Raw genomic sequence first — 23,421 nt, forward strand, 5'->3', positions numbered from 1 at the left:
CTTGGCAGCATTATGAAAACTCCTAGAAGCCCATAAGACAAGTCCAGAGCATCAGCAGCCTCAAGTGGGCCCTGCATGCAGCAGCAGGGGTTCTTGCAGGGCAGTTGATGGCTGCTATGAGCCTACTGCATCTTCTTTGCAAAACATTTCCCGAAGTCTTTCTGAAGCTGGTTTGTCCAATCTGCTTCCCCACCATCTCAGTGCTCTTAGTCAAATAATGAGTAAAACTTCCCTCTCCTTGCAGTCTGTCCCTTCTCAGGTGTGAACTGCTGGCAGCTCTCATGGATGGAGCACCACAGTGCTGCAGTTCAGCCTCCCTCCTCCTCCCAGCCTCTCCAAGCTACTGCCAGCTTTCTTTACTGGCTAATCCATGATCCTAGAGCAGCTGGAGTGCAGGAAAAGGGTCTTCTTCACCAGCTTCTAGTACAGGTTCCCAGCCCACAGTCCTTTTTAATAAATTCCCATTTAATTACTTTCTCTACTTTCTGAGCCCGCTCCAAAACAGGACTGTTGCCCTTTATACAAGAAAAAACTTCCTGGAGGTTGAATCTTTCCAGTTCAAGATCTCAAAGGCTTAGGATCATAGAAACATTTGTGGTCACCAGCTCCACACACAACATTAAAAGTTTTAAGGTCCAAACCCATTAAAAACAGAAAGTCACATTTTATTTGCCAGTCCCAAAATCATTAAAAACGAGGATCACATTTTGTTTGCCATAAAGTGTTGATTTGTCACCAAAAAAAATACCAGTATAAATATACACCAAGATATGCAGCTTGGGCAACAAAGTCACTATCCACACTCCTTCATATCCAGAAAAAGTGACAAAGCCCTGAGAGGAAGTGACAGCTGGACACCCTGCTGCATTGTTCCCAAGGAACTGTTATCACAGTGAAAGAGATTCTTCAGCACACCAAATCTATTCATTTTATCCCTAGTCTTTTATTTTTTTCCCCTTTATCAGGAATTCACTTGTATTACAAGTGAAGTCAGGTTCTCTTCACCCAACCCCCTCCTGCCTATGTAGATGCTCAAGTCTGTGTTCCCAACTTCTTTACAAACTTCATAACTTTTCATTAATCTCATGATTTCAGCAAATTTTCGAATTACAGCACTACAGCTGTAACCTTCACCTTAGGTAAAGTTCTGCTTCTTTTGGCCCTACCATAACACTGTTTGAATCTTTAAAAAAGCACTTTTTAAAAAAGTCACCTTTGGAAGGGAAAACCCAAGTCTGAGTGAAAGAAGCAGAAAACAACCCGGGAGATAAAGCACTGATGAGAGTAAGAGAGCAGACAAACCAGAATTCAATGAGTACTCTTTCATCCTGCAGAGCCAAATGACAGAATATGGAAACATGAGATTTTTGAATTAAAGACAGATGAGCGCTGAGCACAGGGCATGACACAGAAGATAGCTCTTTAGGGATCCCAAGGGGAATAATGAGAAATAGAAAGCAGCCTGCTTGTCACCATGTTTAAGCCTTATTTCCTGTGATGGCAATTTTTTGCCACTCAATATTTACATATATTTAAGACAACACATAAAGACACACACAGAGAGAGCATACTCAACATCAAATCCTAAGCAGTCTCACAGCACACTGAGCAAGGCTTAGAGAAAAATTATTCCTGTTCCCTGAGCTCCAGTGGCAGGCAGCAGCACACCCCTTGCCCTCTGCTGACAGCACAGCACTGGGGTGGCAGAGCACAGCACGAGGCAGCAAGTGCACATCAGGGCACAAACACACAGAGCACCTTTGGGCTCCAGCTGGGGAGCACCAGAATGTGTCTTTACCCTCCTCCACACCTGTATCTGCAGTCCAGCTGGATACCAGTTGGATGGGGTTCAGCATGCCCAGTCCAGCAGCCTGGGGAGCTGCAATGTATTATCCTGCCCTCTCAGCCTGGATATCTGGTGAGATCTCAGTACCTAATTGACATGTTCCTCCCCAAAGACTAAAGCACTAAAAATAAATAATATGGCTCGCTTTCATCTGGGGCTGGATTTTGAAGCGCAGGGGGTAAATTTGCTTTTTTTTTTTTTTGGCTTTTTTTTTTTCCTTGTACCTTTCCAACATTAAAAGACAAAACCCACGTATATGCTAAAAAACTGTCATCCAAACAGCCATCTCATTGTTGCTTGTATACGATGAAAGACACGGTAGGAATCTCATGCTCCTTTTTCTTCTTGGGATCCTCAATGTGGCTGTATCTCTCTCCTCGGTGACATTCCAGGTAGGGTCCCCAGTTTGCTGCAGGCCGGCAGCAGCTGACAATGCGCTGGGAAAGCAAAACCAAGAGGCATTTAATGTCTTACTTCAGCCCAGGCTGCTTTTAAAATTCAGTAGAACTGTAGCTCTAGATATGCACTCCAACTCAACAAATGGCAAATCACCAAAGTTGTTTAAAATCATTCCAAATATCTTTGTGGTCGGTGGGTTCTGGGACACTGAAGGCAAAGAACAGGAAAAGTTGTGACCAACAGGACTGTTTGGCAAAACTTGGCCAGAGCAGAAAATCTCAGATCTGGCACTTGCTTGTTTCCGTGAGGAATGGGAGGCAAAACTCCAGAAAATTACATGGAGACAGAAAGCGATAGAAATTCTTCAGAGAATCTAAAGGAACTGAACTGATGAAAAACACTCTTTAATGTGTGTGTGCACTCCCAGAGAATTAGACTTCATCTTCTTAACAGCACATGGTAGGGTGGGTGCACCTTTGATGCAACTACCAGAGATATGTTTTGGTCTCAAAATCCAATTGACAAACACATCAAAGTAGTCAATGTGGTGGAGAAGAAAGCACAGCTGGACTTGATAATACCAAAGAAATTAAGATTTGAGGCTATGATAGCTTTTTTTTTGTTTGTTTTCCCTTACCTCAATAAGGGTCCCTTCAGCCTTAATTACTTTTACAATGGCAACAACAGGAATCCATATGACGCAGAAGATGATCATGCACCAGCCAACAGCAGTTCCCCAGTTTGGGTATAACACTGAGCCGTAAGTGGGACGTGAAAACGTGATCAAAGACCAGACCAAAATAGCCTAGGAAAACAGCAAAAAGAATCAGAGAGAAAAGCAGATTTGCAGCAACATTGAATTTGCACCATTTCCAAGTTGGTTTAATACAAAGATGATCTATCTACAAGTTCTGCATGACTCCATTTTGCTTTCTGAGTGTGAGAATGGTTGTGCAGGATTTGGTGTTCAGTCACCAAACAGCAAGACTGAAGGCAGGACTGAAAGATGACACTGAGATGCACCTTAACACTGTGTGTATCTGTGTCTAAACATAACCTTGATCTCTGGGTTCCCTTAAAATCTTATGTTGGATAATACATATGTTGCTGGCTGAGCCCAGAATCTTTCTCTATATGTTCTATGTGTTCCTGTGTTCCATTATTTACAGGAATACAGGAAAGAGTCTAAGATTAGAAATTGGCAAATATTGCTGCAGAAATTGGATCATTTTAAGCAGCATTTTCTAAATTATGGTCTGAAGAGATTACAGGTAATGTGCTGGCCAGAGTGCCTTGCCACTGCTCCTGGATTGAGGATGTTGATAACTTCTGTCACAGCAACATAATACAAGCATCTACAACTCACAATTAGAAGTACAGGAGTAACAAAAACCAGACATGCAACAGGACATTAAAAGGTCTCAGACAGGAGAACAGCAGAACAGCTGACCCAAAAATGGGATTTCCCTCAAAAGGTTTTCAAACCATTCTCAGTCTAAGATTAGGATAATCCAGCTGCCTAGGCAGAGGATCTCGTTGCTCTGTTAGTCCTTGGGAGTGTAGACCCAGCTCACTAGTAACTGATCTCAAGCTCCAGCCTCTCCTGGAGAGGATCCAAGAAGGGGAGAATGTATCATAAAGCAGGGACAACCCATATTTCTCATCACTGGCACAGCCATGCCCCATCTTTATACACAGAGCCTGGGCAGTCAGCCCTGAATCTTCATGTGGAAACCTCTTCAATATTAAATTACTAAATTCTGTCACACTAACACAATCCAGTCATGTGCACACTCACCATTAACAGCGCAGGAGTGAGGAAAAACCAGCACATTCTCCACCACAGCCAGAACAAACGGCTCTTCTTTCCAATCATCATTTCAATGTCTTCAATGAACCTGTTTCCTCCTGTTGGAAGACAATCATGGGGCTCATTGTAAAGCAGGTGCCTCCCTTGCAGGTGGGGTTACTCAAAAATGATCAGAGAAAGGCAACCATCAAGGACAGTTTCTCCAGTTCTGTGTTAACCATTACAGCTTTTCAGATGGTTAAGTTATAAATTCTTTATTGCAGTAATTAGAATTTAATATCCCTGGAACTGCTCTAGGCCAGGTTGGATGGGGCTTTGTAGAACCTGGGCAAGTGGAAGGTGTCCCTGGCCATGGCAGGAGGCTGGAACAGGACGATCTTTCAAGTCCCTTCCACCCCAAACCACACTGTGATTCTATGATATACACTGTGCCTGGGATTGCTTAATTTAATTTTGTATTTTCAATGCAAATAATTTACCGTAGATGTAGACAATGCCTATTATTTCTAGGACAGCTGCAATAAGGATTCCCCATCCAGCACAGAAGTGATCTATTAGGTTAACCCAGTAAATTCCTGCCTGCAGAACAAACATTACAGGTTAAAATGTGAGTAGTGACATACTTATGCAAATGAAATAAGATGCATTTGATCAAGACAGTTTAATCATCACTCTGAGTTGAAGTTCACACTTCTGCAGGTCAAATACACATTTGTGAACATTATTTTCTTTAAATCTCTCTATTTAAAGTTGAAAAGCACATCTAATAAAATACTATAGATGCTAAAAACAAGATCTATGTATATGCAGAGCATATATAAACAGCTGAGAGCAAGATTTAAATTTGGAGCTTATAGGAGTAAGCTTTTATAGTGTGCTACAGCAATAGCTGCACCAGTTATCAGTTCCTGGAGGCTTCTATCCTCCCACAGGCACGATTTCTCCATGGGGTTAAGCACAGCTTTAAACACCAAAGTGCAGTAGCAGGATCACAGAGCAGGGAACAATCTCTGAGCCATTTCACTGTCTTGTGCACCAAGTCCCGTGCAAGCTTCCCTGCCACCAGGTTTCATTGACTCTCATACTTTGCTTGACCATACAACTGACTATTCACCACAATTACCTCCTTCACATTCTCAGTCTAATTACACACATAAATCTGCATTTCTAGATGGAGTAATTGCAATGAAACTTTATAGCCTTAAAAGCAATTGCCTCAAGAAATTCTACACAGTATATTTAAAATTCCTTTTCTGTATGCCTATTTACATATATACACACATGCAGGAGAAGTAACCATGCAGTCTACAGATGCTCAGGAGCTAATGGGTTTTTATGACATAAATAGGCCATTTCTCAATCCCTGTGCTGTTTGGTAGTGAGTTCTGAACAAAAAGATCCTATCAGCATTTATTAGCAGTACCCACTGTGCTGTGGACATGTATGCATGTACTTGTGATTACACAAATAAACTCCTGAACTAAGGAACAATAAATCAGGCTGACGGTTCACAGGCTCTGTACAGGCCTTCTATTTAAAAGCATGTCTCAGTTCAATAATCACAGAAAACCTTACGTTCTTCAAGCTTCCCTCTGGGAATTTCTTATTTGCATGTCCAGCACATTGTCAAAATTCAAGAGTCTCTAAGGCTGGTCCACACAGACAGGAACAGTTGGAAATGGTATTTTGATTTGAGTTCATCACTTGCAGCATAACTACATTCACTACCAAAAAAAAAAAAAATTCTTACCTGAGTAACACAGATAAGCCCAAGCAAAAAGAGCACTGTGCACAGACCCAGGGTTATGGGCACCCTTAATTTTTTCATCACTCTGGGATATATATCTTGAATGGTGGTTGTAAGTGTTTCTGCAAAGGAAGAAGCAGGGAGTGTGAACAGCACAATTAAGAAAGGCGATGGTCATTTGAAAAGACACGAGTCACTTAAAACCCCACTCACCTATGGTGGCAAACTGGGAGTCAAGGCCCAAGAGCAGGAGCATGAAGAAAAACAAGAAGGACCACAGAGGAGAAACTGGTAACTTGGAGAGAGCCTCTGGGTAGGCTACAAAGGCCAGATCAAACCCTGGAAAGCAGTGACAAGAAGGACATTATTGTCATGCCTTGGTCAATGCAAGTCCCAATACCATCTGTGTGACCATCAGTTTACCTGAGTCCACCACCTCTGAGACAGGTCTGTCAGACACAAATGCCATGTGTCCCAGGATGGAGAATATCGCAAACCCAGCAAACACGCTGGTGACACAGTTGATCACACAAACCAGAATGGCATCTGAGTAGCAGTTGTTGTGGAACCTGTTGTACGAAGACAAAGCGACAAGCCCACCCCATGCCACGGACAGGGAGTAAAAGATCTGAGTGGCTGCGTCTTTCCAAACCTACCAAAAATAAGAACATGAGAATTACTGTATTACATATATATTACTTACACTACTTATCATAAACATTTAAATCTGCCCTCTGTTGAAGCTCAAGGGTTTGGGGTTTTTTTTGTTTAGCCTGAATATCTATTTCCTATGGATTTTAGGGAAGATAGAATGTAGCAAACTGGTGACCTTGCAGTCTCAATCACAAACAGTATCTCTATGATCTCCAAAAGGTCACATCCCAAGTTGTTTCCAAATACTTAAATCTTATTGGGCTAACCCTGAAGAAGAGATTCAATTTGTTCACATAAGTGGGTTGTTGAGATATGAATCTTGTCACAGAGCCAACAAATAAGGAAAACCAGGACTGGCTGCAGGAGTGAAAACTCCCATGTACTCTCCCACTTTTGTGACCCAGAAAAACCACTTCTGCCTCTGCTGCAGCCCCTCAGTTAGCACCAAGCACTCCCACAAGTACCACAAATAAATATCACACTTAACGCTTGCTTCTGATATAACTGAGATAATATTGGCACCAGTCAGAACAAAAAATGTCCTGGCTTTCTTTGCACAAGGTGCCCTTCCTGGTCCACCTAATTACCCAAGCTAGTTTTCTGGACAAGGCACAGCCTGAATTTCAAACTCAGGGATCCCTTTGGCCTTCTGATAAAGCCCCATAAAATAATGAGCTAGGACTTTCTCAGCAGGTCTTGCTAAGATGAAACTCCAGCATGACCCTAAAGAACTCCTTGGAGGCAACAGCACTGGTGTGGCAGGGAGAGGGAAGAAGGTGACTATCTTTCAATTTGAGAGTAGCTGGAATAAGGGCTTGGACTTTTTTACACAACCAGCTGTTGATACAACACACAGGACAGGACATGAAGCACCAGGCAGCATAAAAAAGGAGCAAACCCACAGAAACACAGAAGTGTGTCACACTTCTGGGGCTGATGCTACCTCTCACCTCTGCCTCCATCAGCTTGGTGATGTTGGACTGTCTCCCAATGTAGTATTCAATGCCATCCAAAGCACCTTCCAGAGTGGCTCCTCTCACCAGCAAGATGAGCAGGATGACATATGGGAATAGTGCAGTGAAGTAGACAACCTGCAGAAAGATGGGCAGGGACACACATTAGGAGTGAGGGGATCCACAGACCTCCATGCAGGAAGACTGGACAGGCTTTAGGCTAAGGTCTGCTGGTACAACAGAAAAACAGGCAACCAGGGAAGTGAACACATGCCAGCCACCAAACCATCTGGCTTGGCTGGTTCTGGAGCTGCATTCCAGCAGAAGCAGAAGGCCCAAGCCACACATCCACATTTCAGATAGCACTTGACCAGTTTCAGAAATGCCTTTTTCTGACATGATTTACTGCTGCAGCAAGGTCTGAACTCAACTACCCCAGATGTCTCTTGGTAGGTAGTGCTTCTAGCAAGTGTAAACTGAAAGACAGTAAAAATTAGGTGACCGGGATGGAATTATCTCCTGACAAGACTGTGAGCCCTCTGCTACCCACCTACTCCCCCCAAAAAAAAGCCAAAACAAAAACAAAAAAAAAAAGAAATCACTGCTCTGGAAGATTTCTTTACTGGGAACAAGGACTTCTGGGTTCTCTCAGACACAGATCTATTCTGTTGTGGTTTGACCTAGCACAATGGGACAGAGGCCAGCAGTAGAGCAATTGTCACACAGGCTACATTCAACAATACTCTGGTTTCTTGGGTCTTAGTTTCAGTGTTACGCAGACAGATAATTGACCCAGTACTGCTGGTTCCACCAAGGCAGGACATTGCACCATCATGTGGTGAGTCTGACGTTTCTGAAGACCTTCTTCATGCTTCCCTAGAAGAGACAATTCCCTCTGCTTTTCATCTTTGTCTTGTTCCTGCCCAGATAGATTCTTCTAAGCCCTACCTTACTCTCCATAGAGGATTGCCTTTATGACAGAAGTGACAACAGAAAGAGCCAACTGCCAGGAACCCAAAGAACATGAGATTAAGAGGAGCCATGCAGCCAAACAACTAAGCTGGAAAAGCACAGATACTCCACCCCAAAGCACTGAGACAGAGGGCAGAAAGCTCCAAATACAAAGAAAAACAGGAGAAGACATCAGACTAAGCAAAGGAAGACAGGTAGCAAGGAACCACAGAGAGATACAACGAGTGAAGGAAAGGGGAAAAAGAAAATAGGTGCAGAAAAGGTGAAAGAAAGAATGAAGGCAACTGAGACTGAAGAAGTAAATGATGGAGATGCAACATGAAAGTGAGAAAAGAGTATGAGGAGTAAGGAACTAAACCCAGAAAAGGGTCTCAGGCCAGGAAGGATGAAATTCAGCCTGCCTGAAGTCAGCCTAGCCCAAGAAAAACTCCAGGCAACCATGCTTCAGCATGTGGAAATGGGAGCTCAGCAGAGACACATTCCGAAAACAAGCACCTAAGTACCTGGTCCCTAAAAATCACTTCAACTCTTGGGAACAAACAACATTTCACAACCTGGCAGGAGCCTGCACACACACATCTGTTCACAGGACCTGACCTGTATTGTCCAAACATCTCAACCAGACTGGAAGTGCAAAATAATCACTGGGTGTTCCCAGGGCGTGTGCCTGTGTGTTCCACCACATGCACACTTCCCTCACACAGCCCAGGTGAGTGCCAAAACTCAGCTGGAATCACCGGCATGACAGCAACATCCCAAAACATGGGGCAGCCTGGTGGGGTTGAGGCCCAGATGTTAAGTAATGGCTGCATAATCAGCACCTTACTCATATTTATGTAACAGTTATGAAGCTGAGGAGCAGGAGGGAAGCCAAATGCTGAGCCCAGCAGAGGGGGGTGTGTTAGGACTGCATCCTGCCTTGTGCCAGCCTTCACCACATCCAGCTGATGCTGGAAGGGCAGAACCAGGCCAAAAGTCATCTCATTGCTTTTCCTAACATACCTTTCCAGAAGATTTGATTCCTTTGAACAGGGCAGCTCCGACAATCATCCAGGACAGGAGGAGGCAGAGAGCCAGGTACCACACTATCCTGCCAGTCTCGTCCAGCCCACTCGAGCGCTGAAGAGCCACTTTGCTGAAAGCACACAACGCTCCATGAGGAGGGGGGACAGCAGCAAACACACCCTTCCTCTTCAGATGCTTCTTGGGAAAAAGTGAGCTGGTGTGTGTGCTGCTGTTACAAGACTCTGCAGCCTCTTCCAGGAGCGTGCAGTTAGAATTGCGTGAATGGCGTTGAGAAACTGTATATTTAACGGAATTTTTTCCCCTCTTTTTGAAGTCTACTGGCTCTCAGCTCTCCCTACATCTCCCATAATGCTCACCTCAGCTCTTCTGTTTTAGTCAGGAAATTCTGACAGCAAGAAAAGAGCTCATAAGAATCAGTTTTCCCAAACCCAGGGAACATGAGGAAAATTGAGAGCACGGGGATATAAAGAAATGGCAATTTCACAACAGTTCCAAATTCAGAATAAGGTGAATATATTTTACACAGTAACTCCTGAGGAAAAAAAAAGAATATGCTATACATAAAGATGCTAAGTAGTCTCTACCGGAACTCCAGAGAAGAGGACTTCTTTAAATTGGAATAATGTCCAGTTTGTTAAAGATTGATTTACTTGCTTCTCTTTCTATACAAAATTTCTTCTATAAAGGCCAAACTTATCAATTAAATGTTAAGTCCCCTCTCTAGTGATTTGCCTGCCCACATCCCTTGACTAGATTTTTTCTGGACTGCAAGATAAGACAGAAGGTACATCCAAAACCACAATACATAAAAAAGTATTTTTAGTAATTTCTTTAACATATTTACTTACTTCCAGTATTGCTCACTGGGAAACTGCCCTGGTTTGTAGTTTATGGTGCCATTTATACACGTGAGATTGTTGTCTGTGATGAACGTGTAGTTTGCATGAATGATTTCCCCATGCATGGTTGCATTGCAGTCACTTACTGAAAGCAAGAAAAAGGAATCATTAATACTGTGATGACTATTATAAAAAAAATCAGTCTTACAGCAAATATGTTTCCTAAGCAGTTACAGCTTCAGTTTGCCTGCTCACAATATTGAAATGTCACTTGCAGCTGTGCCTTCACTACTTGACTGTAAATCAAAACACCAAGAATCTGGTGTGCTCACCACGTTTTACTTAGCCTCAAGGATACTTGCAAGAATCAGAACTGAGCATAGTTAAAATTGTGGCTTTGTTTACTCTACAAAACCCTTTGTCCCAAACCAAGATGACACATGGACCATCTGGTATCAACTTCATCTTATTGTGGCAGAGGACTCATTAGAGCTCTTTAAGTGTTTTCCTTGGAGCAGGGCTGGAGAAACAGGCGCTGTTTGGAGTTGGGAATTTTTTGCCAGCACATACAAGAAAAAACACTTTATCAGCATACATATCAGCATTTACTGGAAAATCTTGTTGAAGCGTTTTCCAGGACAGCTTCTTCAGTTCAGTTTTGTATTCCCCCAGCACTTACAAATTATGTACTGAAATAATTTTTGTTTTGCCAATAAGTAATTGTCAACGTTTTGTTACATAAGGCATCTTAGAAGAGATTTTCAGATATATGGTTGAGATACATTTACATTAATACTGCAAACAATGCAATCCATCCTGATCTTGTCCTTGTTATTTTAATAATCAGGGGTTACCTGGCAAGACATTTCCAGTCGCTAACTGGTAATTACCTCACCAGCTTCACCTATTGCCTTAAACTGGTTTGATATGGAAACTGGTGAGATAACAAGTGTTTGGCCCTACATCTGCTCCCAAACATAAGAACAATAGTGTGGAGATATGCTCTAAAGAGTTAATGAAGTGTGAAAACAGTGCCTTGCCTCGCTGGTGCCCAGGATTACCATAGCCACAGGAGAGGCAGGGGGTAAGGAAAAAACATTGATAAAAACTTTTGCTGTAGATTGTCTTGTGGAAGGAAGGCATTTTTTTGCCCCAAAGGCTGATGAAATGGGAATGCAGTACTTTCAGAGAATTAACTAGAACTAGAAAAAAGCCGAGGTTTTAAATGAGGAAAAAAAGGATCCAACAAGGTGGTTTCAGCCCAGTTCTATGTAGATTTCCCACGCACCCAGAATTGGTGGCAGGGAAGTGGAAGAGCATCACTCCTGTGTGTTCAGAAAAAACTCCAGGAAGCACCTTTGAAGCCAAGGGTAGCTGTCTTGCTCCTATACTTTCACCCAGAAAACAGTACAATTACACAAAACAGTAATAAACTCTGTCTGGTAAGTATGGTACCTATTCGTGCCTTGCTGCACAAATCATCTGCCCAGGAAAAGCATTCTGACCATGGCAGCACTTTTTGAAATGAGGCAAACAAGTAGTAGAGTGCATAAGCAATGATAACGTTGTAGTATATAGTCACAAACGTGGAGATGACGACCATCGTGATGCCCACTCCTAAGAAAGAGAAAGACACAATGTCTTAACCACCCCAAATTTGGGTTGCAAAAAAAAAAAAAAAACTCTGAACAACTACAACGAAAAACCACCCACCAAAACAAATAGTCTTCACTTGACTTTTAAAAGGCTACTCGGGAAGAAGCTGAAGTTGGTTTTTGTTTGGTTTTTAAATATTTTTTAACATCAAACAAACAGTGAAAGATTAAACCCATGAAATGATGGATATGATCCAAACTGACCCTCTTGAACATGGTTTTGAAACAGAGCTTGAATCAGACCCATAGAAAAATTGGACTATTTGCTAAGTCTGAAGGAGAAATTCGGCATTTTGTTCTCTCCCCATTCAGAGGAAAACTTAGTAAAATAAAAGAAACTGTACTAGGACTGCCCAAGCCATTTCAAAAATTCCACTGTAATAAATGCTTTAACTACAGTAAATCTGTGCCACTATTACTCTTCCCCCCCTTCGTTAAAATGAGTTTTGTTCTGCGAGTTTGAGAAAGCCTGACAAACTGTACCAATAACCTTAGAAACGATATTTAAGTTTCTGTCTTCATAGACACATAAAAGATTACCTGTGTTTAAAAACTTTGCTTTAAAGATAAATGCCTTGCTTTCATGAAAGGTTGCTTGTGCTGCAGAACAGAGACTAGCAAAAAGAGTAAATGTTGGGGCGACCAGTTTCTGTAGGTGACAAGCAAAATTCTTGTTGCATCAGAAGCAAACTTCCTTGTTCCTACAACAACTCCTCTGGAAGATTAAGAGGACAAACAAAACCATTGCACAGTCCTTTACACCCACGGTAGAGGACCAGGGTGGATGGGAGTGAGCAAAGCACATGGTTAATTGCTTCCAAACAAATCTCCCTATGAAATGCAAACCCTCACAGAGACAAAACACCACTACAGAGTGCAACGATTTCTCTTATCTCAAGAGGCCCCTCACGTTACAAAGGCAGAGTCTAGGCTATTTTATCACACCAGAAGATGACTCCCAAGGCAGCTGCTGGATGATTGTGCACTGCATCACACAGAGCACCCAGACCGTGTGCCTGCGCCAGCACTGGCAGCCAAATACAGAATTAGCCCATCCAACACAGAACTGCCTTGCAAGCTGCACTGGACATGAAGCATAAAGAAACAGTTATAAAGTCAGCTTCTAAAATTTATTTTTAATCTGTTGCACACAATATACACATTGTTTCACTGAGGCTTTCCCTCACGCAGCAAAACAGGGTGATCTCCTTCTGACTGCACAGCTGCAGTGAGGGTGATGTGCTGCTTAACACTGGGAGAATCATTGATAAAACCTCTCATAACCCACAACCTTTTTGGGGAAATCTTTAATCCACCTATGTTTATTAACTGAATAACGAGGAAGGATGTACCTGGGGACATAACAGTGTCTTTGTCACATTGGGAAGAGTTGCTACACGAATATCTTGGTGTCTCAGAATTAATAACATAATGAATAAACTAGTAACTAGCTTATTACTGGAATAAAAAAGATCTATGGAAACATAACAGAACCAACCTTGAAACAATGGTAGTATTCTCCAGATGGAAACTGGCCCTTGACTGGCAAACTGCCCAAGGGAACATTCCATGAAAAATAAAGGTAAACCAGCTAATGCCAACATCAGGGTGTAAGGGATTAGAAAAGCACCTGAGAGAAGGAGATAAAAAACGGGGGAAAAAACACAAATCACACACAGAGAGAAAACAATGCTTCTTTCAGCATTCACCACAGTTTTATCACATTTTATACTTCCCCTTTCCCCCCCACTCAAGTATGCCGCTGCAGGGGCTTTTTTTCATAATAGAGAGATTTGTTTCTAAATCTTGTTTTCTATACGACTAAATAGTACCTGCAGTGAAGAGACACAGACTGTCAGGAGAACTGCTGATTTTAAAAGAATGGCTTCTCTTATAGAAGTACATGAATTTTACAAAAAACATTGAAGACAAATCTTATACAAGCAGTAGCACTGCTGAGCTGTAGGCACCACAAGCCTTGTCCACTTTCTATTTAATCTTCCAGCTTTTAATTTAAAGAGAAACAGAATCATTCCTTTGTGTACTTAGCTGTGTTTTGCAACTGCCCTATTAAGCAGCTACTGGACATCAAAGCATGAAAATTATTTTCTATGGTTGGCTGAGTCCTGTGTCAAACAACATCTCAGGATGGCTCTTGTTCAAGTCCATTTTAAAGTGCATGTTAACCTGATATCAATGAGCACCCTGTTCTGTGAAAGGGACTGGCACTTCTTTGTGTGTGCTCAGAAGACAGGGAAAGCGAGAGCACAAGTTTCATAAACACAAGCTGATATCCCTGCAGGAATCTGCCCTCATCACTCTCAGTGAATTTAAAGCAATCAAGGACCCAGTTCTGCAAGGAACTGCAGATACCTGATGTAATTTCAGGAAGCAAATAGTCCCACAGAATTACCTGGATTACTCCTGTGTTTTGAAACAAGGATGTAACAGTTGTCTTTATCAGTCATGGGCAAGGGGCACAGTAAGGATGCAAGCAGCAGCACAAATATGCTTTAAATGCAATGTTTCTGCTGCAGCAGATAAGAAAAATTATATAGTACAAGGCCTGATGTCACAACTTATTTTGTTTTCACAATTTTCTTCAACAAAACTGTAAGTAATGCAACACAGCCAAGCTCACTCCAATGAAACTTCCGTACTGAGAATTCCTCCTTACATTCCACATGCAGCTGTGTGGGCTGTGCTACATTTGCAATCCAGAATTTACCTTCAATGACTGTTAGGCAGAGCAAATAGGTACATACAAGCAAGTTCTCTGCAGTTACTTGGCAGTTACCCTCTCTCTAATTACCGGTGGTAGCCTGGCAAGTAAGTAAAGCTCTGGAACATAAGCCAAGGAAGCCAGTGCTTCCACTTGGCTTTGCCACTAGTTCATTGTATAAGCAGGTAAAGGGTCTCTCTGTCTCACACTTCCCAAGTATCTAATCCGGATAATTATTGAAGCAGGATAATTATTCCAGCTTAGATTGTTTGCGTGGAAAAACAAAGGTGCAGAGGGGATTCAACTGTTCTCTATAAACATACCAGGTATGGTATATAATATAAACTTACCAGGAGGTAAGCACTGGGGAGGGAGAATAGCTATTTAGACAAATAGACAATACTGGCACATGGACAAAAAGGTGCATGTTGATTTTGAGTAAATCAGAAGAGTTCTGGAATTCTCAAGTAGAACGTTGCGACTAAAACTAAATACTGTTTCCCTTCTCAGCTTGTACCCAAAAAGCACATTAAAAAGCCTCTTACTCCCTTTTCCCATGTGCAGGCTCTATCCCAGTTCCCAGGGTGATGCTCACACCCAGCTTTGACAGAACGTGCCCAGCCTCAGGGCTAGCCCTTGGATCTTGCCCTCCTCTCTGCTGGGGATAGCAAGCTGTGCCCACCCGACCCTGCCATTCAGCACAGGTACCTCCTCCGTTCTGGTAGGTGAGGTAGGGAAAGCGCCAGACATTGCCCAGGCCCACGGCGTAGCCCACCATGGAGAGCAGGTAATCGCCTTTGTTGGACCAGTTCCCACGCTCCGTGTTTTCATCGCTGTCACTGACGTGGGCATCTTTTTCATTTGTTAGACTGAAGTCCTTGGAAGAGAAGAGGGAAGGGTTGTGATTACCCCTCAGGCAAGCAGGGCAGTCGTATTGTCCTCATTACTCTGCCCAAAGACGCACCTTGGCGTGGCTGGGCAACACTAGCTGCGCTGCCAGTTCAGGTGATCCCTGGCAGGACAGCACAGAGCCGCGAGAGGAGGTCCCACCAGAGCCCAGACACCTTCACGGCCAGTTTTGCCTTACTGTCGCCTTAGTGCTTTGTGCTGTCAGCTCCTGGGGGCAGCTCCAGGAGACTCCCCCATTCTGCCCTGCACACCTCCAGACGCCCCTGAACTCGTTCAGATGCTCACAACGGCACATACCTGTATGCCCACTTTAAAAAACACCTGTCCTAGTGCATTTCACTCACGCCCAGAGGCTCATCCCACTTCACCTACCATTCCCAGTCTGGATCTCACCTGCCGTGACAACTTCATACCTTACTGCTTCCACAGCTGCCCACGTACCTGCACCCTGTTTGCCAGAGCGCCTCTACGCCCACCTGGGCACCTCCACACCGCACCTGCACAGGTGCCTCCATACTCCACCCGCCTCACCTTCTTCTTGCCGCAGGACAGAAAGCCTGGCAGGCTAAGCATCCCCATCTCTGCCGCAGCCGCTCCGCTCTGCCCGCGCCGGCCGCCGCCCGGCGCTTTATCGGCCCAGCTGAACTGCGGCACCTGGGGCTGCCAGCGCCCCACCCCCGTCCCCACCCCCCCGCCTCAGGGGGAATATTCATCTGGATGGCCAATACTCACCTGGATGGCCCTGCCCACACCCCCTCCGAAACACGCCGTCTAGGTCCTGGCCTTAACCGCACGCACTTTGGCTGGCACAGGGGGCAGTTGCTCCCTGAGGGGGGGCAGCTGCTCTCTGTGCCTCCCCTCAGAGCCACTGCCTGTCTCTCTCACCTCTATTCACTGCCCCGGAGACCCCGCTCCACCCCTACCTGCTGCACTTTCATTCTATTTTAACCTGCTCCGTGCTGGAGTCCAGGCTCAGGAGATGAAGGAAAGCTAAGGGCACAAGGGGGTTAAACACCATGGAAATTTCAGTTTCTCAACACACCTTTCACGTACAGGCGCAGAAAGGGCAGGTCATAAAAGCAAAGTCATCTCCAGAGGAATTTGAGCAGAAGGACTTAAGGATTTTTCTAAGGATTTTTTCACTCCCCTGCTTCACCCACCAAAGTGGCTGTGACATTCTCTTAAGGGGAAGGGATGTCACAGTGACGTTCACCAGGCATTCCATAAGGTCACACAGGAGGCTGGTCAAAGCACACTCCATGTACAAGGAGACCTAGATTGACTGGTCACTAAATTGCTCTCTTTCCAAATGGTCTTTTCCCTGTCTCTTTCAGATCCACACCTTCACAAACACCCTTTCTGTCCTCAATTAGTGGGACTTTTCGTTCAGTGAAGTGCTATCCAGCATGTCTCAATGTAGCCACAACTAAGAGGTATACCTCTTAGTATAGGAGTGATATTATTATCACTCTTATTATAGGAGTGATATTAAACACTTATTATAGGAGTGAGAAGTGTGTGGGACAGTATCTGAAAGGTGCGAAGGTAAAATCGATTATATTTTACCATCCTGTGCAGCAGGTTCTCTAGGAGACTTCTATTTTAGATACTGGACAGATGCCAGAATACTCATCTTTGGAACAAAAAGCAAATGCAGGTGTAGTGTCCTGACAGAACACAGGCTTTGGGAGAAAAAAATAAATAAAAATCAAATAAAACACTCCTTTAGAGGCTGCCTGCAAATTTGGAATTCGAGTGGCCAAGCCACAACACCAAACACAGACCTTAAGATTGGTTCTCTATGGAAAAATACAAGGACACTCTGAGAAATTAGTCAATATTCTCCCAACTGTCTGAACCATACATAAACTAAAGGAGCCTTTCTGACAACCCTGATCTGACTTAAGAATTTGAAATAAAATGAGAGAATGTGATTTTACTTTGGGTTCTGGGTAACTTCAGTATGTATGGGTTACCATCTCCCCAGCGGGAAACAAAAACTTTCCAATAAACAATTCTGGGCCTAACAAAAGCTCTGAGTTCACTTCCAAATTCAGAACTGATTAGTAGCTTGTTTACAAATGAAATGACATTAAAAACAACTTGTTAGCCACAGCCTCTCCTTAAATACTAGGCTTAAGTGAATGTGGTAATGCTGAGGAGTCACTGCCAGTGCCATCCCCTCTGTGTAACTGAAGATGACTAAAAGTAAAACTATACTGGAGGTATGTGTTATACACAGATGTGTTTTGTTTCTGAATACACGAAAGTTTCATTTGAAATTCATTTTCTCTATCTAAAGGAGAAAAATAAAGCTCACAGCACACTGATCCTCAAATAGGAATACAGAATTATCAGCCAGCAAACCAGAGCCAGCCTGGCTCTACCATTTCCTGACCAGCAGCCTAACTGACGTCATCTTTCTAATTTGGAAAGCACCCCTGGATTACTATCAATTCCACTTACTGAATATTCTGCTAATCCTATGGGGAGAAAAAAATAAATTAAAAAAACTATTAATGATAATCTTAACTTGCTGAGAACACTGCAAACAATTCTGACATTTCCTAGGAGCAGCGAGACACCCATGTTTTCCATTTGGTTGCACCAGTGCTATTATCAGATGTTGGGTATTGCCCTTAGCTAACACAAACAGTTCTGGTGATACAGCAGATTGTGTTTGATATGCTTATTTAAGAATATGATGAGTAAATTCTGTTCCTAACCTATACCTTCTGCGATAGCAGGGCTTACAAATATTGGCACCTGGCACATACATCCAAAACTGATTCAGAAGGCAAAGCTGGGGCTCATTTACCTCTTCCCTTCCCAAGTGGCAGGAGCTAAAGACCAGGAAACCCACTTTGCAAATCACTTTAGAATGCACTAATCCTGGCAGACCAACACACATAGACCAACCAACCAAAAACCACAAAAACACCCCATGTTGGCCTTCAGGATCTTAGGCAGATAACCTAAATCATTTAGCCATCTATCAACAGCATGTAATTACTCTCATCCAGAACTCCACAGCAATGTTACACCCTTTAGAAGAGAACATCAGAAAGCCCGACAGGACTGCCATAAACTGACAGGTGAGGCAAGGCAGAAATTGTTGTTTGGATTGTTGTCCAAACAAGGGATTGTTGTCTCCTGGAGCTGCAGGAATTATCCTCTATAGGTGAACAGAATCAAGCCCTACAGTTCACAAATTAATGCTTTCTGCCTAAGAAAGCATCAACCATGATTTAAAGACAAAGTAATAACAAGTGAGATAATTTCCTTGGTGTTGAACTGATCTACAGGTGACTTAGACCAAACCTTTACCCCTAACTTAAAAATTTTAAAAAATCAATCATTCATCTAGCAACCCATGAAAGCAAGGCAGTATTCTCCATCTGGTGAGAAATGTCTTATTTCACTGTGAGCCTGCTGGAAGCAAGGTGGAAGTTTTATCTACAAGGAAGGCATGTTAAGAAGTGGCCCTTCTGCTTGGAAGACAGAATGGAGAGGCAATGATGGTATTGTCAAGGACACGGTCAAATTACAGAGATAAAGGCAACGGTTTCTGAAATGGCCATCTGTGACTTCAGAGAGGTACCTTGTGGAGCAGACAGGGTTTATAGCAAAACACAGTGTGGGAATTACTTACTGAAGAGGCCTCGTGCCAACACTGGCTTGCCTGGTTCTAATGGCCCCAATCCAACAGTTTGTGCAACCAAGGTATGAAGCAGATTCTGCTTCCAATTCTGCTGATTCCTTCAGGGTAATGAGGTTTTGCTCATGGGAAAAGGAGTTGGCATACTATATATCCTTCCTGGATCTGTTTTTCTTTATCAGTTTTGTGCTTTTCTGCATAACTGGGATATTCATCACTGCTGCTCAACAGGCCACCAGGACACACACATCTACTCAATATGGAACTCTACCCATGAGTTCATTTTCATTAAATATAAGCTATTTGATTCCAAATCTTAGAAAGGGAACATTGAAAGTTTTCAGTAATGTGTGATGAGTTTGGTTCACTAACATAATACTAAATAATACACTCTATTATGCATTATGTAATAATATTAAAGACCTGTAACGGCAAAATGTGGTGCTTAATCCAATTTTCCCCCAACTTCAGGAACGATGGATGCACCTCTAAGGCCATCTCAGAGGTGAGAAATGAAGCAAGGTCACTCCTACTTGCCTCTGTGGACAGTCTGCTATCACAACCCAAAAAAAAAAGCAGCTGAAACCTCACTCCTTTATGTGCTCACAATGGAACATTGCAAAAGTGCTATGAATGCAAAATGCTTCAGCCTTCGAAGTCATGCTCGTAGGATAGGTGGAGACTTGGAACCATATGGAAAGCAAATTTGCCTTCAGGCATTTTCAGCAGGTGTCAGCCTGCAAATTGTTTATGTTATATGCAATAATCAAGTTAGTGATGGGGAAGTTCTACATATGCATGTAGGAAAAAATTATAAAGCAGAAATAAGCTTAAATAAACCAATGAAGCTGAAATGTTCTGCAGCCCTGCTCTTCTATTACACTGAGCCTGGAAGATTTTGCTGTCCCAGACACTCAAGAGGAAGCCAAAGGTCTCCATCCACAAAATTAATCCAGATTTTTTCAAGACTCTTGGCAAAATTGACAGTCCTGTATCTATGGTACATTAATCTCCATTTTGGTTGATTTTATTCAAAGTTGGAATGTGCTTCTGAAACACTTCACTCTCTGACCAAAATTCTTTCCATGATAACATGGTCTTTCTTGTAGCACTGTCTCTTTCCTGTGCCTGAGAGCTCATTGATTTGTCAGAGATTACTGAAGTTGCCATACAGGAGAATATGTTAGTTCTCAAACACAGACCTCTGCATAGAATCAGGAGAAAAGCAACCAAAAATAGGGCCAAATGTTGAAAAAGAACTAAGATGTTGAAACCGCACAACTCTGCTGACATCCTGACTTTCATCAGACTTACCAAAGCGCAGTGAACAAGAGCATTTGTGGCCCAGGGCTCCTAATTCCCCCATTCTGCTTCCACTTGTGGTACAGAGCATCTCAGTTTTCCATGAACCACAGAGCCTCGTGCCAAACAAACATCCAAGCCTTTCCACGATGCATCAGGCAGGTGTCACTCCACCTGCCCCCTCCCTGGCTGTCCTGGAGGCATGTTCCAAACACGTTCAACTTGTCTTTGAGCAACTGAAACACTCTGTAAATGCAAAACCTCGAGTATCGCATCATGGGAGACGTAACAGCAGACACAACAAAGAAAAGGGAAGAGATAAAGGATGGGAAAACTAAAAACTGGGAGCGTGCAATTATCAAAACTTAATGATCGGGAGCGCACAGGTGTCAGAATATAATGACTTTCCTATTGGGAAATATTTCAGAGGTGGGGCCAGTAGAAACTAAGGAGTCATTTTTAATTGAGTAAAATAAAGCCTAGGAGTGTGTACAGTAGTAATTTTCAAATATGCTGTACTGAGTTCATCAATCTCATTAACAGTTTCATTTTCAAATTCTTCCCCAGCACCAAGTACCAATATTTCTGGAGTTCAGCACAGCCAGGAGATGCTGGTAGGTATTTTTTCTTCCCCACCTCCCCCCTCAGTTCTGTATTTGCTAGTTACTAAAAAAAAACTTTTCACAGAAGATAACATAGATGCATATTCTTGAGAACCTTTTGACAAACAGTAAGGCTTTGAAATAAAGGCATTGGCTATCACACAGCAAAAAGAAGACCTTTCAGCTCAGTCCTTTCCTTGAGGTAATTTTACATATTAACATGCAGTCTTGCTATGTGATCACCAAGAGAATTATCTTTGTGATTGTCCTCCTTCACAAAAGGACAAAAGCCAGGCTGTTAGTCCTGCCTGATATCTTTGGAATGGAAATACCTCCATCAACACTTTCCTTTGTGTGATACCTGCCCCTGCAGGTTAGCAATTACTCTCAGAAAGAGCTCATCCAAGTCAGTGGGGCTTCTCACGTAAGAAAAAACAACCTCACATCATGTAGTAATGCCATAAAATCACCTGTTGCAATAACAGGATTCTGAGTCCAAAACAAAAAAAGCAAGATTTGCAGGGGCACTAGAACAATTATTTAGCTGAACATTTTCACAATTTCGAAAAAAAAAAAGGTATTTGAAAGAGTATGAATATCCTCTGAGTATTCAAGTACTAATATCAATTCTAGTATTAATGTTATTCCTTCTGCTATCTAGATCTACAACTCTTTTCATCATTAGATTTAGAAATCCTTTCTAAAAGAAATTGTTCTTTTTACCTTGCTACAAGGATGATAGCAGAGCTAGGGCTCAAGTATTTAATACAGCACAAGTTTAGCAGAGAGCATGTGAACTGCAGTGGACACAAGCACTAGACCCCATAATTTCCTTTACCCTCACCACAGGAGGTGGTGATCCCCTCTAAAACCAGGGATTGCATTTGTATTCCCCTTAAGCAGCAAAGCAATCTGACCACCTCAGAATAACCCATAACTAACTGGGGAAAAAAAGCTTTAACAAGAAACACCATAAGCTATTTTACTACCCACAACACTCACCCTGGTTGCCACAAACCTGGTCACTCCCCTGACATTCCTTTCCAGGCCCTCAGGCTCTCTCCTTCCTGCTCAGGCTCTCTTGAGCAGCCCATCCTCACAGCCGAGCCCCTCCTCTTCTCCTGCAGTGTCAGGAACAGCCATATCTGACCCCAAAAGCCCAGAGAACCAGCTGGGTGGAAGGGATGTGAAGACAACTCCCTTCTTCCCAGGGCTCTGCCATCAGCAAAGCAACAGTGGCAACACCTGCTCGGAGGTGGATCCTCTCAGCACACTCTCACCTGGCCCAACAGCCAAAACACATTTTCTGATTTCATCCAAGCCACACAGAACTCCCAACACTGAGGATTTTCCAGACTTTGCCTGACTTCCTGTATTTAAACCTAGGGCCCACAGATTTTAAACATGTTAGGGTTAGGCAGCATGTCAGCACTCCACTTTCCTCAAAGCTGAAAAATAATGTGTGGAGTTTTACACTTATTTTTTTATTCTCAAAGAACTTGCATCAAGTGAAAAAAGTACTATGAAGACATTTTTTTTTTCCTTAAAGCTGGGGCTTTAAGGGTTATAACTTATATATAAGGGCTGATATCTGGCATATCAACATTTGGCACTCACCTGGGCACCTCTGGACTATGAAGCTTTGCAGACTTTTATACAGTCATGAGTTCCTTTTCATAATCTTGGTCTGGCAATCCTGTAATCTCCTGCACTCCTCATTATAAACTTCTCCTTGACTGGCAAACAAGGGAGCAAAGTTTGAACAGGACTGAGGGAAGGAAAAGTAAGGAAGTCTGCTGACGTCCTTCCCATGAGATGAAGCAAGACACAAGAACCTGTGTTTATTTATGCACTTGGCAGGAAACACCTGGACATGTCAGAGAGACTACTAAAAACAGTGGATGGAGCAGTCCCTGGAAAGTTACTATATAAATTGTGATGGACAGCAAATTCTCATCCATAGAGGACTAGCTGTGAGAAATGCTCTGGTTTATAGTGACAATCTGGGTGTGATGGCTGCACAACGTTCAGTTTCTCATCCCCAAAGCCTCACCTTCTCTCTGTTGCTTTTTCTTTTCTTAAGAACAATTGCAAAAGCAGAAGGAGAGAACCAGATTTTCTGTCCATGGTGGGAAGTCTCCAGGACTGTTCGACACGGCACAAAATATATGAAACTGTTTTTAGGACCATGTAAAGATGCCCTACAGATTTATTGCTGAGTCGTGGTAACCAGTAAGAAGTTAAAAATAGTAGCAAGCCCCAGAGTTTACACAGAACGGCTACTTCAAACCCAAGAAATGTGAACAGAGATTGTATTTGTTTGCATA

General features: G+C 42.9%; 1 protein-coding gene across 6 annotated transcripts; it reads right to left on the bottom strand.

Moving 5' to 3' along the window:
* Positions 1-923: 923 nt before the first annotated feature.
* On the bottom strand, positions 924-22,846 carry SLC6A14 (solute carrier family 6 member 14). Of its 6 annotated transcripts, none has more exons than XM_085060526.1 (14): positions 22,712-22,846; positions 15,332-15,500; positions 13,400-13,531; positions 11,702-11,863; positions 10,256-10,391; positions 9,384-9,516; positions 7,407-7,547; positions 6,226-6,454; positions 6,016-6,141; positions 5,806-5,924; positions 4,535-4,634; positions 4,044-4,153; positions 2,883-3,050; positions 924-2,283 (listed from the first exon to the last, which is right to left on the bottom strand). In XM_085060526.1, exons 2-14 carry the CDS (start codon positions 15,399-15,401, stop codon positions 2,134-2,136), a joined length of 1,776 nt encoding a protein of 591 aa, XP_084916652.1. In that variant the 5' UTR covers positions 15,402-15,500; positions 22,712-22,846; the 3' UTR covers positions 924-2,133. The 6 variants fall into 6 exon arrangements, with proteins under 6 accessions (XP_084916652.1, XP_084916649.1, XP_084916650.1 ...); XM_085060523.1 differs by lacking the exon at positions 22,712-22,846 and adding an exon at positions 19,614-19,792; XM_085060524.1 differs by lacking the exon at positions 22,712-22,846 and adding an exon at positions 16,064-16,196.
* Positions 22,847-23,421: the final 575 nt, after the last annotated feature.

The sequence above is a fragment of the Lichenostomus cassidix genome, chromosome 4A, assembly GCF_008360975.1.
Source record: "Lichenostomus cassidix isolate B80296 chromosome 4A, HeHo_3.0, whole genome shotgun sequence".
NCBI lineage: Eukaryota > Metazoa > Chordata > Aves > Passeriformes > Meliphagidae > Lichenostomus > Lichenostomus cassidix.